The 19,150-nt window shown below is 49.6% G+C and overlaps 2 protein-coding genes across 2 annotated transcripts; one reads left to right on the top strand and one right to left on the bottom strand.

Annotated features, from left to right (window-relative positions):
- Nucleotides 1–2,896: 2,896 nt before the first annotated feature.
- CTRU02_215816 (uncharacterized protein) lies at nt 2,897–8,143 on the bottom strand (the record flags this gene model as incomplete). The annotated part of the gene is made up of 6 exons (XM_070206582.1): nt 2,897–3,728; nt 3,791–3,906; nt 6,323–6,885; nt 6,948–7,177; nt 7,247–7,673; nt 8,107–8,143. 6 exons carry the CDS (start codon nt 8,141–8,143, stop codon nt 2,897–2,899), a joined length of 2,205 nt encoding a protein of 734 aa, XP_070059749.1.
- Nucleotides 8,144–12,491: 4,348 nt separating this feature from the next.
- On the top strand, nt 12,492–15,057 carry CTRU02_215815 (uncharacterized protein; the record flags this gene model as incomplete). The annotated part of the gene is made up of 3 exons (XM_070206581.1): nt 12,492–13,697; nt 13,779–14,027; nt 14,134–15,057. The coding sequence occupies 3 exons, from the start codon at nt 12,492–12,494 to the stop codon at nt 15,055–15,057; spliced, it is 2,379 nt and encodes a 792-aa protein (XP_070059748.1).
- Nucleotides 15,058–19,150: the final 4,093 nt, after the last annotated feature.

The raw sequence follows: 19,150 nt of genomic DNA, 5'->3' as shown, positions 1-19,150 counted from the left end.
GTGGCAGAGGCGCCGCAGGCGATCGATGCAAGAGATGAGTTGCGGTGACGGCTCGCCGGCATCTAGTGACTGGGCAAGCTCTTCCGATCGTTGATGATGCGTTGCCACTCCCCAGACGATCAAGACTTTGGTTCGCCCGCAGTAGCGGATGCGCGTTCTCCAGGGAGACTGGGTGTATTCGATCACGGGAACGCCGCAGAGAATCTAGCAAATGGTGAGAAGGTTAGCGACAGATTCACAGCCGAAAGGCGGTCGATAGTTTGCAGACATGTTCAGAACGTACCTTGTCAGAGTTGGTGATACACTATGCCTAGCTCAAATGGTGTTTGTGTGTGTGTGTGCTATAGCAAGAGAGAGAGGAGAGGAGAGAGAAAAAGAGCAAAACATGTCGAGATACAGTGGTCTGAGTCAAGATGGAGAGTATGCGGTCTTTCGATGGATGCCGCGCGAGACGGGGGCCGAAAAACACGAGATGGGTTCCCGGCAAGCAAACGGCGTTGGCAGGTTAGTAGGGCAGGATAGGGATGGGTAATACCAAGTCATAAATGATATGTGATATGCTTTCAGAAGCTGGCACGTCTCATGGTACTTTGTTCCGTTTGTTTTATCTGAGATTGAAGTTAGTTAAACTGCGCCAGACAGAGAGAGTCATGAAACGGGTCACAACCACGATTTGGCAATGACGGATCTTGTACACAGGATGATATGGTTAATCAAGACCAAACGACAATGACAAACAAGACGATGATGACGACGAGGATGATGATGATGACAGGGACGAGCTTGCTATGCTATACGGCCTCCACCCAGCCACCCATCATATACCATTCCGTAACTAAAAATACCACAAAATATGAAACATCATCTCTTTTCGAACCCCTGTTTACATTCATAGACCCGAATCATCCAGCACAAGGGTTGAGATGGCCTCCGACGCGGCGGTCGCGGCCCTCAAGGAGCAGCATCATGAAAGTGGCGTGACGGCTACGGTATACGCCTGGCCTTTCATTTGTAACCATTGGGAGAGGTGCCTTTGACTCAGTGAACCATGATCTAACGCGGCGTAAGCACATTTGCGGACACCCAATCACCATTTATACCAGCCCTGGGAAGAAGGTCCGGTTCTGCCCTCGGTTCAAGGGTTCAATTGTCCGCCACCTCCTATATGCTCTGCAGCCACAGAGAAAAGATCCATCAGCAGTAATAGACAAGTCGGGCTGAACATAAGTTACAAAGTGCAGCTTCAGCAGCAACTATGGGAAGCCAGCGAGATGTTTGGGTATCCTGAGCTCAAAAGGTTTCGGGTGACGTTTGGAAAACTCGCAGCGCATATCATTGAGGAAACAGAGTCCACTTTCGAGAACGATGGCGGCATGTCCAAGGTGCAGATCCTAGCGATGGATCGCGATGGTGAGTAGCACCTTCAGTCGATCGAGGAATGGAACTGGTGTAAGACCGAGATGAAGAGGCGAGCGCTGAAGAAGCTGGAGGAAATGGGAGACAAGGAGGATCTTGCGAAGGGTGCAAGCCCAGGAGGTGAAACAAGCATTACAGCAACCGACATAACGACTCAAGACGTTCCCAGACGCACCAAGGACATTTAGACAGCGAGGTCAGTGGTGTTGTTGTCGACCATAATCTTGTAGGAGCTGCCGCAAAGGCGTTGGTGATACTCTCCAGCCTGCGAGGACGCGTTGTAGACGCTCATGACCTCCTCAAGTGTGCCATCAATCTCGGAGCTGTAAGAGACCTAGCCGAGACCAGCCTTGTCAAGGGAAGAGATTGGGATAGCACTAAGTGCAGGATCAAACAGAACCCAGAGGGGAGGCAGCAATTTTGGGTAGACAGAGAAGGCGACAGCCCGAGCTGATGAGAAGAGTGAGGAGGCTGATCCGAGGCAGATACGGAAAAGAGCTTTGCGTAGCGATATCAGAAAGACTCGAGAGGTACCGAGAGGCGCTCAAGTATGCGGCAGCGGCCAGGGATGAGGTAATGAGCGGAGACGACGATACCGCATTGCTCGCCTTGGCTAATTTGCTGGATGACCTGCTGGAGAGAATTCAAATAATTGTGTGTTGATAGACGATCAGACATGTAATAATTAGCCCAAAACATAAGTGACGGAACATAACACAGTGTCAGACAAACCTACTTCCTTAGTCTAGGTCTAAATGTAACATTACTCAATGTTATAGCCTCGTCGCCGTCGTCGTCACTAACTTCCCTTACACGCCAGGTGTCCGCAATACCAGTGGCTTCAGCCCTGACTGCGAGGACTGCTGTGTCGTGTCGGAGCCAACGTACCTGTTGCAAGATGACGCGAGTATCATTGTAGTCGCTCTCAGAGCGCTTATTCATGGACTGTGAAACGGCAGAGCGACATTGCGCAAGAGCATTCTTGCAGGAGCTGATGTCAGTAGCATTAAGACGAGTAGCCGCCGTTCCATAGTTATTCATAGAGGATAGCAGAGACGTTACTGCAGAAATGGCGGCGTCGTTGGCCGACAGAGTACGCAGCAGCCATTGATTGGCAGCATCGAACTTGATGTGCTTTGAGTCGTCGATGGCGCGGACCAAGATTGGAAAGCAGGTCGCCAGTGAAGCCTTCAATGCTGGATCTTGGCTTGGGGTCTCTACCACTGTCGCGGTTTCTCTGGACCGCAATCGCATCGTTAGTCGCAGGGGCTCCGCGCTAGATTGCGGCGGTTTGGACGGCTGACTCAATGACGGCGACATTGGGTGCGGGTCCTGTTGTTGACTGAGCCATGTGTTAAGACGATGTCTGAATTGCAAAGGCACTGCCAGAAATGAGATCGGAGACAGACTACTGGGTTTTTGTTTGCTGTCCGGTAGATGTTGTGCCAGTGGAACAGAAGTGCCGTTTATAAGGCCCCCGTCATGAAGTCCCTGTTTCTGGACGATGGGAAGAGGATAATGCACGGCCTCTCTGGGTGCTTTTCGATGTCGTCGTCTTTCCATATCGACCATTGATGTTGCTGCTGGAATCGCCTGGAAAGACGACGTCATTGTCAAATCCTTGAGACTCTAGAAAAGGGTTCTCTTCATCTCCGCACCAGTGGCGGGAACGATGAGAAGCAGGTGGTGACATTATGGCACTTGTGGGGTTTCTCCAGGCCATGGAACGCTTCCGTGTATGAACTCGATTATCTTGCGTGAACGATAGCTCATACGATGAGTCGAAGCTGTTTGTTGGCAATCTGCTTGATCGGGGTGATGGGAAAGAGGCCGCAGCGCGTGATGGGGCATACGATGGATCGAACGCGGTAGTTGATAAGTCGCTTGTTTCAGCAAGCCTAGGAGGCGGGTTCGAAGGAACATAGGATGCTTCAAAAGCTGTCGTGGCTATGCCGGAGGATATCAAACCATTCTGGGTTTGGTCTTGGTCGACCGGGGCGGCGGATACTGTGGATGGGGGAGGGGACTGGTACGCAGGATCGAAGCTCTCAGTAAACTTCGACGTTGGCGCAATATTGACTCTGGATGCGGCATGGTCGATTTTAGGCGCTGTTGCCTCCTCGCAAGCTGGTGGAAGAGGAGGGGGTTCGATTTCGCCATCCCAGTCGGGATGAGCCCACAACGCAGTCCATGGCGACCAGACGCAAGTTTTATCCGGACCCTCGACGATGGTCCCCTTCTTGCCCAACTTTACGAACTTGGCTTCGAGCGCGCGCTGTACTCGGGGATATACAAGCGCGGGATATTCGCTGCTGGGGTAGACGCAGTTGACTTAACTAAAAGGTCTTCGAGGCGGACCTGACTGCAGGCTTACCAGTCAGGCTTGTGTCTAGCGAAATGGCGGAACATGGCGAGGTGTGCGCAAAGACACCACGGGATTCTTTCGAGTTTACCTCGTCGCAGCTGGGAAACGGGGATGTCCTCAACGGACTAGAAGACAACATCAGTCAGGCCTAGCTATAGCTTGCTTGGAACGAAGAGGAGCTTACCACGGCGGTGTTGTGTTTGCACATAACGCAAAGGTGCCTGTTTTGGAGGCGCCGACTGGAGACACTAACTTTGGGGGCTGAAAGTATGGGATAAATTCATTGGAGAGACTGTTCAAGCAGCGAGAATAGATTTTATGGGTTGTAAAATAACAGGCGAACGCCATGATACCCGTGAAGTAGATCTGACCACCCAGATGCGTTTGAGGTTAAACAAGGTTCTCGTCAAAATGAGTGCTACTACTAGACAGCATATGATGCAAACGACGCAGTTGAGAGACAGACTCATAATCCTCTATCCTCTGAAGACTAGGCGGTCAAGAGTTCGCATGAGATTGGTGATGCTGACGGAAACAGGCAGAGTTCATCCAAAAGTCCTGCATGGGAAGTTCATGCGATGCAGGCGATAGCGGCACCATGTATGCGATGAGGTGATTGCAAGTCTAATGCTGACTGGCCCCCTGGATGTTTGTTGAAAAAGCCATGCATAAGCCGAGCAATGGCTATTAGGTCTTTGCCCAATATCCCCATCTCTTTTGCTTCGCTTGGCTGATACGGCACATATACACTCAGTGTGAAGAACAACAGCAACACACGAAGTTTCTTCAAACAAGCCTAGGGTACAGATGCCGTTAAAGATTGGCTGTGCGAATCCAAGTGCACGTGACTAATCGTATGGTGTAGGGCAGACAAAGGAAACACTCACTCCAGTTCTGTGGACCCGAGACAAGTGATGGGCGATACAATATGACGGACAACACCCTGGCGAACGTGTAAGAGATGGTCGGTTGCCCGGTGGCTGAAGACGTCGTCAACTGACACCTCCGCATCGCAAGTCTCTGGTTTGTCGTCGGTGTGATCCTTTATCTCTTGCGGCCTCATGTTGCAAGCTCTTCTGCGCGTCTCCCATCTCTGTCGTCCGCCTCGTATCTTATTCGTTTCATCTTTTTTCTTCTTTGCATGCGGTTGTCGAAAGCTTCCCAGTAACTACTCTACCTATCATTATTATGTTAATGCTCAATGCCTCCTAAATGATCATAATGACAAATCACCTACATATTGTCTTGGAAAGCCCTCTGTCTTTTACCCTCAATGGGATTGACATGGCGAGAAGCGTTCGAGAAAGCATTCGACCCATCAAAGCATGGGCATCCCGCAGCAAAGACGCAATAGCGCCATGTCGGTTTCGTGGCGTTTGCTTGCCACATGACTTGGGAACGGGTGAGCTCGGTCAAGGCGTACGAGTTGGCGGTCTGACCAGCCGTCAGTTTGCATTGGTCGGAGCTGCGGCCTCAAGTCTCTGTCCAAACAGTGACGCGACTAGGCGATGAGGGTGAGAGAGAAAAAAGTACGGAAACTGGCAGGACGTGGTTTTCAAGGCATGCAAGGGGAAGGCTGATGGTCACTTGATTTGTATTTGTCTTGTATCTTGGGCGAACCCCGTTCTCTCGCAACAAGGTTGGTCTGGCCAGCTAACTTCGTCGTCGGTCTTCGGGATATGACAATGACTGGATAGAATGGACTATTGGACAGTTAGCGACAGGCAAAAGAAACTAGACAAAGGGAGTTGTCATCAGGCGGCGCCCTCGTCTTCCTCAGGAGGCGGTGTTGAGCCCCATTTTCTAGTGTTGCACCTCCCTCTTAGTTTGTTTCGGTAGATCTACCACTCGCGCTCATGAAGCAAATACTCAAGCATGGCTATATTAATGTCGCGTTCGCGGATCAACTGCCGGTTGTAAGTAGCCAAAGACAGCCACACGGGACCGCACCACGTCGCAAACTCATCGAAGCTAGCTTTGCAGGCGAGCCCCAGGGGGGCGAGAAACCTCACGCCAACAGGCTCAGGCATCGGCCCAGATCCGTTCTGTTGCCGTGCCCCTGTTGTCATAGAGGTACGTGAAAGAAAGGAAGCAAGCCGATCAATGTTAAATGTTCATAGTGAGTCTCAAGACCTTGTTTCCGTGTTCACAGCCGCGCTTACCTCTGCCTTGACGAGATGATCAAACGCTGCGTGGACCCTCTGCAGATGGGTGATTTAGTTGGACTTGTCCTGTTCCCGCGTTTGATCACGTCTCCGAATCCCGTCCATCTGGAGGCGACTGTAACTTGTGAGCTGCGAGCCTAGGCGGTCTACAGCTTGACGTATGGCAACGGCATCAGGTGTGAGCATGAGATTCGCTGAGGAGAAGAACCATCTGGGGCGGTGGCCAACAGCGCGGCGTTTCTTATAGACGGTGGATTTAACGAAATTGATGTAGGTATGAAACCGTCATCTTCAGCCACGTGCGGGTTACTCTCGTTATGGCTCTCGAATTGGCAAAGCGTGGGGTCACAGGCGGAAGTGATATCGTACAACGAACTGCCAACTTCTCATGAGAGCCTGCCCAGCCGTCCAGCATAGACGAATTCCATAATGATGCTGTTTCGGTCGTGTCGCCGTCGTTATTTGTGATGACTGGCGACCACAGCGCGTCAGCGTTCACGGCACTTAATGCCACACGAAGATACTCGGCTTGCTGCAATACTGCGGTCATGCGCAGCGAAAGCAGGTGTGAATGCCGTATCATTTCGTTGAGTAGTACCAAGTCGGCGTACGTCGGCTTAGAGTCGCGAAGGGAAGGGATTATATGTGTCTCAAAAAGGGCCTTGACGGGACCAAGAAGAGGCGCAACCTGAGCGATCAGAAGGGGCAGTTGAGGGATATACCTGAGGAGCTCAACGCGGCCATCGCAGCCGTCGATCGGAGAGGGTTTGTCATTGTTGGTCGAGGGGAGCGGAAGCTTCGGGCTCAAATACCGGAGAAAAAGACGAGCGACGCGAAGTGTTAGCGGTGAGTAGCGAGCGGACGATGCAGCATCGAGATGTAAGGTGCCCTCGGCGAGCCATTGGCCGAGAAAAAGGAACAGGTGGCAGTGGTTGAAATCTTTGCGTTGATGTCAACAAGGAGGTTGTCTACATTTTCGAGACGGGCAAGAACGGGAATACAGGCGGGTAGCGAGGGACCGGCGTTGACGTGGATGTTGGTGGTAGGCAAGAAGAGACCGCATACAAATTGGGCAACGTTCATGAGACGTTGTATAAGGGCAAGGGAGTACTGCTCTCGTTTGGGATGCGAGTCTCGTTTGATCTCCGAGAAGCAACAGATTGAGCGGATTATAAGCCCTGAGGAAGTTGTTAATTGGACGATGAATGGGGATAGCAGGGACGACTTGGCACTGTAGGGACAATAGCAAGGCGGAGACTGAGAAGAAGGCGAGGACGGGAATGAGAGAGAGCATAACTACATAAGCAGCCATGCTTGGTTGTGTTTGACTGGAGGAGGTGAGGAATGAGGAAGGTTGATCGCAGCCCTGGCGTCTTTATTATCGTCGTTGTTGATGTTGTTGATGTGATTGCTGTCGGTGGATAGGGGATCACAACTCGTAGAGGCAGTATCGCAAGCACTATCGTCGTCGAGGGCGTGAAGGTTAGCGACTCCCTTTATTCGTATGATTCCGTAGGGCCGCCTGGGAATGCCTCCGTACGGGGCGTCGGTCAAGTAAATGGAGCCGTCGTCATGGAAATGGATGGCGAGATTCTGGCGGTGGGGCCGTCCAGCATGAAGACAGAGATGAAAGGTTTGGATGTTGTTGGTAGAATCAGGATCGGGATCGGGATTTGTTCTGACATCGATGGCTAGAGTAGTGAAGTCGTCGACAGGATGATGAGGCTCTGTTGTCCAGCATGGGGTTAGCTTCGCTTCACTTGATTTCGCTTAGAGAGTGGGAAAGAAGAAATCCATAACTTGTGAGAGCGATTCGTGTGGCGAGCTGACTCGCTCTGCCATGTGGTGGTATACTTCCGATGATGGTGGATGTGGGTGGGAGGATGTGTCGAGATGGGACAGCAGACGAACAAACGGAAGACCAAGAGAAGAAAAAGAATGAAAAACGTGTCTTTGTTTGCCTGGAAACCCAGCGCCAGCAAGGACCGTTACACCACAGGGTTGAAGGAACATCGTTGGCTATCTTTCTTTCTGTCTATGGCAACTGCAACTGCCTCTTTCGGGCAGTGCCACAGCCACAGCCACAGGCTATCAGGTGGCTGAGACCCGACAGGCCCCACTGTATGTCAATACCAACCAATACCAGTCAGTACCTCTTACCTACTGCCTGCCACCTGGTGACAGTCTTTACCCCCATGTCATATGGCACATGCCGTTTGTCCCTGTAGATTGCTCGATTGGGGGGGTTTCGACCAGTGTGATTGGATCATCGCCTGTTCTTTCTGACAAGAACAGGGTTCTGACCTACTCCACTGAAGTCGAGCCTCTAGCCAATCAAGTTATATGGTATCAAGCCTCGGAAAAACTTCATGCTGCAGAAGCCTCTCATCTAAGCAGCGGTATCGTCACTGGCTCCGGCCAAATGTATGTGGTGCACATGATTGGGAGTACCAATCAAGTCAAGGCCGTCAGTAGGTCCACAACAAAACAATCTCCCCATGATCACACGAAAAAGAACGAGTTTAGAACTTGTAATTATCTTGCAAACCGCATACCACAAACGTGTTCGAACGACCGCTAAACCCCTATCTCAACGATGGTGGCAGCGCTCCCCTCCCCCTCTGTGACGAACTAGGCACATAGCAATCAGGCTAGAAAAGGTGTAAAAGAGTGACTTGATTTAGAAAAAGGTTGTGTGCGTGAGGGAGCTCGTACTTAAACGCCTACGTTGTGCGCTTCATATTGCTTATGTAAACACACCTCGCTCGGTGTGTTCGGTGAGCGTTGACACTATCGTCACACTCTCTAAAAAAAAAAAGAAAAAAAAGGAGATTGCACCGCGTCATTTCTTTTCTCATGTCAATAACACGCCGTCATGAGCCGCTGACTGCCTCTAACGCTCCAGGGACCTCCTACCGCCGAATTTCGGGAGGACCACCACTAACCTCACATTTCCGTCGTGTAGCGCTCTTCTCTGCAGAAGGAGATTCCAGCCCGATTTCGCGTTCGTACACGGCACAAACTGTCGCAAAGTGCTGCAGCGTGAGGGCGTCATGAGGGGTGTATCTATGACTCCACGCGATCGAGAAACATCATCGCGGGGGTCCGGCGTATCAAAAAGGCAGGGATAGGCTCGACTGCTACAAAGACTTCTCGTAGAAGGGTTGCGGCTGACAATGGTGGTATTCTTATCGAACAGCCTATTCAAACACATTGCGAAGTGGCAGGCACAGAGCAGCATCCAACAATGCCAGGAGTAGCTTACCGGGCCTGCTCCCTTGGAGCATAAAGCGGTGTTTCGGAGAGGGTTGATGCCTTTGAGAGGAATCTAAAAGGTGACCCAGAAAGGATCTCCACATAGAGATAGTCTCTTCAGAGCATGAAACAGGATCGTGCTGTGACCACCTTCTTCGTCGTCGGCCTCGAGCGAAGATGATATCATATCGAGTCTAGCAACCAGGAGGCGGCACGCAGGACGTGAGAAGGCAGTATATGATAGTCCAACTTCTTCCGCCCGGTCGAGAAAGAGAAGAAAAAGAGCAAAGACGCATCGAGCATTCTCTGGCGCATTTCTGCTACATACCGATTTGCATAGAATGACGAGGTGTGGATCGGTTGCTGAGAGCTTGGATAGATCGAATCGCGAGGCGGCCTAGTTCCTGAACATGAAGCTGGAGAAATCGTTGAAGCGTGTACTGGTGATGATGACGTGGGCGATTTTAATCCGAGATTTAAGGCTTGGATTTTCAACCAAGCTTCGGGTGAGGAGACCAGATTGTTGAGCAATTCTGTCCTTACTACATTTTTCTTAAGGTTATGACATTGCTAGATGTTGATGACATCGACACACCACCCGTTGGGCTCCGATGATCAATTTTAATGTTTGGAGTAAACAAAGTGAGAACCAATTGAGAAGTTCTAGAGCAAAAAGACGTAAAGCCAATATATTCAATCTTCTTATGCAGGCCGACTGCTGGCTGTTTTGCAACTGACAACAGCATGAATATCGAAGCCGCGTGTCCATCATGATGATAATCAGAGCGTTTTATCCAGAAACATAACTTCTCCTGGACACGCTATCATGATTCAGGGCGACCCGGCAGTGCACATCATAAGGATGCGATGGGAAAGGGTCACAACTAGCTCCAAACGCAAGACGTCATTATGCCAAATGCAAAGCAGGCAGAAAGATCCCAAGAGAGCCTAAACGGCATTCAAAATCACAGCATACATTCTATAGCTAGCAGTTAGCTGCCTACAATGCAGTCAAGCACCTGTAGGCAGTGTTCTCAGATATAACCAAGCCAGTGCCTCCGCCTCCAAAGTAGAACAGAAAAGTCCTAGGACACGATGAACTGCACTTGCGGGAGGCGATCTCGAAACAGCACCGAGCGCTCGAGAGTGCGAGATTTCTGGATTGGCAGACTGGGTGGATGATGCGGGTGCGGTCGTGGGGTAGACAGATCAGGCATCGTTTCTTTAATGGAGTTTAATGGGAAGTCTTTCGTATAATTGAGGCAGGATCTGTGCTGTAACGTCTTAGGATAAGAACAGCCTGGAGATGGAAGATTACACAAGTCGCTCACGTCTGGAATTCGATGCCGTAGGCGTTGGGAAGCAGATGAGTATTAGTTGATGGCGCCTTGGGATGTTGCTGAACTAACCGAAAGCCAGCTGGCGAGTGAGGCTGTTTTCTGAAGCAATGTCACGCTGCTTTGAGCATCCGCGTGGCAAGAGGGGAAGAGATGGGAAATGCTAAAGAGTATGAGATGGACAATCTCGTGGAGGATCCTGGATAAAATCGAGAGTGCGGTGCTGAAGAGCATTAGCAAGCAGCCGAGAGGCGAGCAGCCAAACTCAAGATGTACATGCCAGGCCAATCCCTGGTCTGATAACCAAAACGCAAGTTGAGCAGAGACTGAGAGGGGAAAAGATTTCTGCAAGGTTATTGCAGCCCAAGCTGTTATGGCAAGCGTGACTGAGCAAAGGCGGGTAACTTTCATGACGGCATCGAGGTGAGTCGGAAAACTCCTGAGGCAAAAGCAATAATGTAAAATGTCCCAGCCAAAAGTTTTGATGATAATGGGCCAGGCTAGGAAGAGGTCGATGCCAGAAAATCCTTGATCGGTTCTAGCCACGCTGGTTAGTTGACTAAAGCCAGATTGCGCGGTGCAACATGCCTAGTGCAGAATAAAGGTGTGTCTCGTCTTGTTGGGGCTGGATGCGGCTAACAAATATAGGCAAGTCCTACATGATCCCGCCAAAGGCGAGCCCGCGCGCAACTCTTCAAGAGAAGGAACGGAACAACGTGTTTCCAAGCATCATAGATTTATTTTGGGTAAGGGAGGTCGTGTATGGAGTACGCAGAGGGGGTGAGGAAGATGGTAGTTGCCTAGGACGCCTCTCAGCGCGATGATGGGCATGCTTGTTCAAGGTTGCATAAAGATCTGCGATTGGGTGCAAGGTTGGTGGTTTGAATCGATAAATGTCGATTTCTTGGGCGTTGAGAAGCAACGCACCAGGATGCAGGATGTAGTAATATGTATGTAGGATCTATGGAGTCAGTATCTGAACTTTGATCTGGTGGTAGGAGGCCGTCCGGAAGCAACATAGGATATATCAGTCCGCAGTTCCCATGAATGCTACGCACAGAAAGCGGACTGTGAAAAAAAAGAAAAAAGAAAACGCACCAAAGTTGCTCCCGAAATCCCAAGGCAAAGGTGATGGTAATACTGAACATGGTGGATGCCTTTTTCTTTATTAGAGATTGAGATAGACTCATTGCAACGCCATCTGCTGGGTGGTGGGGTTGATTTGGTAGTCTGTCCGTCTTGAAGTCGTGGAGGAGAGGTTTGGCTCATGCATACTTCTTGGAACCATCCTCCACTCATGCTTGTATATCTGCAACCAGCTTAACAGTCGGTGGGTAGTCACTCGAGCTTGGTATAATCGACGAAGAGTTATTAAAATTATTTTATTTATTTTTAAAATTATATAAAAATATTTATAATTAACCTTTATTAAGAATAATATTACTTAAAATTTCTAAAGTAAGATACTTAAATTAAACCTACCTTGTATTTCTAGGATAAACTTGCTGTATGTGTAAACTTTGCGTGCCAGGTCTGCCAGCTGGCACGCAAAGTTTGCACATACGGCAAGTTTGCACGGCAGCTGGCAGAAAAGATTTACACTACAGTAAGGGCTCTTTCCCTTTCTACTTCTAACTTCTTATTATCTGAACCTCTCTAGCTTAAATACTTCTTTTAATTACTCTAGTTAACTAAGAAATATTTAACTTCTTAGTTTGCTCTTAACTCTATCCGGATCTGTCTTTTTTATTTAATTCCTTCCCCGTGATCATCGCCCCGATTCAAGTTAGCAGCTACTAGTGTTGTCGACTTCTACGCATTTGTGCAATTACAACCGAGACCCGTCGCACAAGCCTTGCAGTCTTCTATCCCAGCCACTTGACAAACCCCTGTACTCCTTCGTTAATAGTTGTATGCTGTGCTGTCATACGGAGAGAAATGCTATGAAGCATCATGTCGGCCAGAAATGAGCCCGTGGTGACGCCCGCACCCGCGCCCGCGCCCGCGCCCGCACCTCGGCCGCTGACCAGGCTGTCGCCCATCTACGAAATCTCCGAGGCTGACGCCGCCCATCCCCTCTCTTCTTTTCCACTGACCAAACAACCCAGTTTAGGTCTATCAAACACCTGGGTCCACGAAAACGTCACTACACGTCGTCAATCAAGACAGAAGCGCAAGCGAACCGACTCACCAGATCGCCAGGTCAAGACCGTCATTGGGGCGATGCAGTTGCAACGACACGGACATAACACGATTGACGCTGTGAACGTGAACAAGGACATTTCAAAATCGGCCGTCAATAATGCCCGACGTCTCGACTATCTCCAGACCATATGGCCGGGTGGTGAGATTATCCCACCTCGTTTTCGCGACCCTCACAGCAAGCACACCCCAAGCTGGCATGTTACCAACGAGATGTACAAAATCACCAGGCTATTCGTCAATGCTGGTCTGCCTCTCGAGTCAATGTGGGACAACACGGCGCCCGAGGATGGCACGGGGCCCCGCGGCGTGATTCCAAGACACATTGCCGATACGACCGTCACCTACATCACAGGAAAGGCTGCTCGCAAGGCTTATGAAGAACTTAAAAAGTCCTGCCGGCTCAAGGTCGCTCCCGTCCAAGCTGACCCCGCAGGCCACACCGACGCCAAGCAACCAGAAGGCTCTCCGACTTCATCGCTTGCCAATGTTCATCACATCCAACCCTTCCGCGCAGCATCCGTCGATGATAAGTTGTCTCGCCAAGAAGAAATAGGAGATGACCAGCCTCAGGACGAGTGCGATATGTTATTTTCCTCCGATGGAGGCCCAGACGATGAAATTGACGGAAATTATGCCGAATACAGTCCTTCCGTTGGCTCTGACGCTGGCGGCAACACCGACTCCGATATCGAAGACGGTCGCCGCGTGGTCTCTGATGGAGATGTTCTAGACGCTAGCTTCCCTCTCTTAGCCCCATTGGCCAAGTCTGTTGCTGGTTCCAACTTCGAAATACCCGATAATGATCTCCCGCCCATCGCTTCTCCTTTGTTCGAGCCGAAGCAAGAAATGCTGCCAGATCTGCTCGACATACAGCCTTCCAAATACCAGCAAGACCTTGCAAAGGCAACAGTTGTTACGCTTACGAATAATAAGCGGCTCGGAAGCGAACACATTGTTTGTATCCTTGACAAATTCCTTCCACGTTCGGAGCTGCCCAAAGACTGGAAATAGTATGAACCAGGCTTTCCCTTTCAGCTCACGGCCGAGGACAAGCGTAAATCCTCCATCACGCGACAACAGCCGAACAATCTCCTGTTCACGACCCAATTCTCAAACGATCAACATTGGGCCGTCGCGCATTTAGAACGCTCGGCTGCCACCATCTGCTTCTACGACTCCATGAGGTCGCCACGGCGATCATCTATTGTTCGCTCCGCGCTGGAGGCCTGGGCTCGCGAAAACGCCCTTGTTGGGACAGATCAGGTCTTTAAATTCAAAACTAAGGTCCTACATCCTCCATCTCACCTCGGATGAATGCAACCAGCCCAGTCGCAACAGTAGCCCCTGATATTCATGCTCTTCATGTGCATTAGCTGACCTACGCGTCTAGGACTGTCCTCAACAGAAGGATGGTATTAACTGCGGTGTTTTCGCCATTGAAGCTATTCTTCGCTTAGCTTCTGGTCGCGAGTGGCCTGTTACGATCGATCCTTCACGATGCCGACAAGAATATATCAATACCTTGGTATTGCACGAGCCCCTGAAGCCAGCTGAAGCGCCAGCGTCAAAAAGCGAGATCCCCCAACAAGCTCAGCCGTCCAGTGCAATTCTCCCGAGGGGCGCTGCTTTCGAAACTGAGAGTGCAATCGATGCTGCCGCAGACTCTGAGAAGAGGTCGACGGCCCAGAACCCCCAAGAACTTGAGACTCGTCTTGGAGAGAACGTGACCAGCCCGCCAACGATGTGGTCACAGTCAGAGTTGAAAGCCGCAGCTGCCCACGCGCTGCCTCTTCAACTGGTCCAGTTTTTATCATCCCATGAAGCGATCATGTCTGAAAGGCTGTCGCAACTCTATGATACATCAAGTCGATTAGAGTCCGAGGAAACGGAGATACTGGAGGCTCTGGGTCGCGTCGCGGCGATCAGAAAGCGGCTAGAGGAGATACAGGCGCAGCTAGACTCCCTGCGAAAGGAACGAGAAGCGACCGAGGAGGAATTAGCAGGGCTACAACATCACGACACCGAACATCGAAGACTTCTGAATGCTATGACTACCAAACTTCCTGCCGGTTTTTCTCAAGACGTCCGGACCATCACCGAGCAGCACCTCAGTGAGGTTGGTCGACGCTTGACTGGAATCAACCATACGATTACAGAGGTTACATCTAGTTTGATACAGTCTCAGACGGAGCTTGACCAAGCTGTCGAGAAGGAGGCAAGACTAGAGAAAGTCCGAAAGGAGAGGCGGGAGATCTCGGCGAGTATTGCATGGCTTTCATGTATCGCAAATGCGCCAAAAGCATCATCTTGCTAGTTGTTGAATTAGCATCATATTCAAGATTCAGAGCTTTTTTTTTGCGTCAGGGAATTCTTTCGTCAATCATTAATCATTCTCTAAGTTAAAAAGAAGTAGTAGCTATGGATGGCTTGATATCATAAAGTAATGATGATAAGCTTTCAGACAGGTTTGTCTTCCGAGATAAATATCGTGCTCATATGCATAATACGAGGCCTAATGCATGAAAGACTGCTCCATCATTACTCCTCGATCCTGGTCGCACAGAAACATGGGCCTTTGGCTCGCGCAGCGAAGTTGTCAGTTGCTCTCTGTCCAAAGTTCTATCGTTAGCCCATTGTTAACTTTGTGCCACAAAAGTCATGTTGAATCATAGCTTGCTCCTTGCCACTTGTCATGGGGGGCAGTGGTGATGCCTTGAACCCATCACCCATAGTCGTCGGCTTCTTATCACAGAGAGGGAATCAGAAGCACGATGCGGTGGGAGAACGTCACTAACGAGCAACTTGCAGCAGTTCCAACTCTTTTGGCTCTCTGGTCGCCATCGAGGCTGGAGACTGGGCCGATAGTACGCATGTTCGGCATATTGTATGGTACGCACGTTCGCCACTGCCATCAGTTCATCTTCAAATAGTCTGGAGGCTTCGGCGTTGCTATCCTGAGCCTCTGGCAAGTTCCGATCCGGTGCCCAAATTACAAAAGGGCTACACCAATGATAGCTATCCGCACACGCCAGTGTTAGCAATGAGGAGAGGCACCATGCGATACGGATCCTTGAGTTCCATTGAGTTGAATCGATGAATCAAGTGCGAGACCAACTCACCATTCAACAAATCGAGGCTGGTCTGCCATTCATATTCAGTCGCCCATCTATCATCTGTTTACTCAGCATTCTGTAGTCATAATGCCTCCCGCCTCTGCTGCGCCGGCAAGTAGCTCTAGACTCTGCAATGTCATCAAAGTCTATTCAAACTTGCTACTAATACCTGACCTGCCAGCTCAGTAAGCACCATCTATAACGTGTCCAAACTTCACAACTATACAAACACCTCGCATGTTACCTTGAATCTTCGTTGGTACCAATACATTGGCCAACAACCAGTCTATGCAGTCTACCCATCAACATCTGAAACATATCTGATGTGATACATCGGCAAAGTGACACAGAAGGTGATGTAAACCTCGAGAACTGCTGGTTTCTTGCGCATAATGCCTGCTCCAAATCTCACGCATCCAAAACTGAATATCAAACCTGCCAGGATGGTTATCAAGCTCGTACATAAGAATTGCCAGCTGGTCTCTCCAAAGCTTCACCTTTCGGTAATACCATTTACCTCCTTGACTGAACCATTTTCTCCTCAACAAGTATGCCCATTTTATTCGACATACTTCTCCGATAGTAGCGTAAAGCTTGATGAACCTAGTCTAGTACAGTGAATAGTGAGATTCTGTCTATGTATAGTTCATTATGCCGTGATGTTAGTGGTAATGCGCTTGCTAATGGTGTTGACTCGCCGGCTTGGTCTTATACGTTCCTTGCGGCTGTCATCACCACGTATGAGTAGACAATATGAGCAATTGTGGATTGGAAACATCCCTGGTTTCCAACAAGTAAAGCAGCCGAGTCCCATCCGCAGTAAAAGTTTTAACCGGACCGTGTTGCCCCCGACTCAGCTATCTTAATCTCAAAAGGCTTACCGACATGGATTCGACCGGCAACACACTGATAACTCTTCCGATAGAAATAGTTCAACGTAGAAGCTCACTAAGTTGACTTGGTCAAATCTCTTACGACAAAACTGTCTCCCAGCTACGATTTTACTTCGTGACTAGTTTCTGCCGCTGCATTTTAAGACGTATCCATTCTGCCAGCCAATACCCCACCCGTTCCACAACAGTCGGTCTCCTCGGGGAGTTTAACATTCCTGACGCTGGTGCTGGCTTCGTATTTGGAGACAACCTGTGCATGGATGAATGTTAAAACGTCGGCGGTGGTGGGAGGGCGCTTTTCCAGGTAAGGCACTCCGTAGATATGGTAGCCTTCTCAATGGAACAGCCGGTATATCGTACCATTGCCTCTTCAACTATAAAACTGATACCAGGCCTGTAGAAAGAAAATTTCTCTTCTTTTCATACATCGCTAGACACCCTGACTGAACTTGCTCTGTTTGTTAGGGATGCGGTTCCAACCGGGCTGGGTTTCACCGCAGCGTAATGTCCTGTTCGGAGGGGGATTAGGCCGGGTGAATTAAGTATTATCAAAGATACGAAGTCGGTTTGGCAGAACTTAAAACGATCCATGGCAGAAGGCGAGTAAAGAAATAAACAGAATCCTTGTCTATGCAGGTGGTCTCCAGTCATTGCTTCGAGAACGTCGCTGTACAGGACCTGCGATGCAGCTTCATCGGTTCATTATACTCACAATTCAATCAGCTTTTCCGGTAAGATTCGGTTGAAATAGCTGTACCAAATGTATTAGGCAGGTTTCATAAGGAAGCATCTTGGAAAGGTACTTTGAGGAGGTCGAATTGGCCCGGCTTATTCCTTTCTAGCAAAATCGGTCTTGTGGGTGCATAGTTGTGTTATCACACCTTTCAGACGTGCAATAAACGGAATAAAGGCTATCAAAGTCTTATGGAAGTAACAAACAGTAGTATGTGAGTGTTTAGGCGTATCAAAATTCCTTGAGAACATAGCGACGGCTAGCCATTAATCAAAAAGTTAATCATGGTTGTAAATGTAGCCTTAAAATACGCTCAAGAGACTAAAAATGTGGGCAAACTCGAGTACGCTGTACCTATTATCATGCAGAAACTGATGGAATACTGTCCAAGCATAAGTCTGTTTGAAGTATTTAAACTTCTCTTAGTTGGCGGGGGGCCGTGGCTAGTAGTAAGTCATCCACGAGGGCTTCTTCTCTTGGTGTCTAGCTTCCGATTTTAAAACGAGGTAGATAGTTAAGGTCTATAGTTCGTGTCACTTTACCTCTAAGGATACTGTTACTACCTTAGATGCAAAGTGCTCTTGAGAGAACGTTGGCTCATCAAATGAATGATTTGACTCGCTGTGCCTTGCGTGGCCAAGACAAATCCATTTCCCCCATAACTGTTCATGTCCGTCAAGGTCACAGACGATGAATGTTTTAATCATTCAATCACTTGGCCCTGTACGTGGAACGACATAACGAGAACGTCAAACTCCTGGAGTTTCAAGCAATTTTTTTAACCAAAACGGGCTCCTCGCTGCATATCGTCCATCTTGCCATGTTTTGAACCCCATCTTCGACCAGCGTGCATGTCTCATTGGGACTTTTCATCGTTTGGCGATCGCCTTCCACGCCGATGGCTTTTGCATTGACCATAAGGCAAAGTCCCAAAATTGCTCGTCATTTGCCATAACTCGTATGAAACTTCGCTTCATTTTCTTAGGTTGAGCCTGAACACCTGGAACGGTCTAGCTGTGCCGGCGGGGGTGTCAGCTTTTGCTAAGATGCCGGTGATGCTTCATACGGAACATATTTGAAAACCTGATTACGATAATGACGATAATGATGCGCTTCCCTACGGTATATTAAAAAAAGTACTAATCAGACCTGGAATTTAAAAGCTAGTTTTACCGCCCGCAATCTACTCAACCGGCCGCAATGTAGGACTCTTAATACACGTCATAATCCGAATCACCTTTGTTTACATCGTTATCTTCGACAGCCCTGCCAACATTCGTAATTGTCGTTTTTGAAGCGGCTGTTGGTATCACAGGATACCCGTGAAGTGGGATAACTGATCGGGGAACTGGTCTGTATTTCTCTTGTGTGTCTGTAGGAGAAGTTCCAGCGGAAGTGCTGGAGGAAGTGGTTGCCGGTCTTATAGCCGTCAGCAGGTCTGCCCGTCACGTGGGCAGCCCGGGTGCCGGCAGGACTGCTGGTGACGGAGCCACTTCAACCCGGAGTTCCAGGGTTCCGGCTATTCCAACAGCGGCATTCAGAGGTGCATTGATAAGTAGATGCTCGTCGTTTGCTTGATTGGAGAGCTTGATTGGGGGGGGGGGGGCTTAATTGGGGCTCCGGCTACACGTGTCGTGGTTTTGGTAAAAGTGACGACAGTCGGCTGTA

Source organism: Colletotrichum truncatum (genome assembly GCF_014235925.2).
Source record: "Colletotrichum truncatum strain CMES1059 chromosome Unknown Contig_0020, whole genome shotgun sequence".
In the NCBI taxonomy this organism is placed as follows: domain Eukaryota; kingdom Fungi; phylum Ascomycota; class Sordariomycetes; order Glomerellales; family Glomerellaceae; genus Colletotrichum; species Colletotrichum truncatum.
This window is presented reverse-complemented; position numbering and strand designations above follow the sequence as displayed.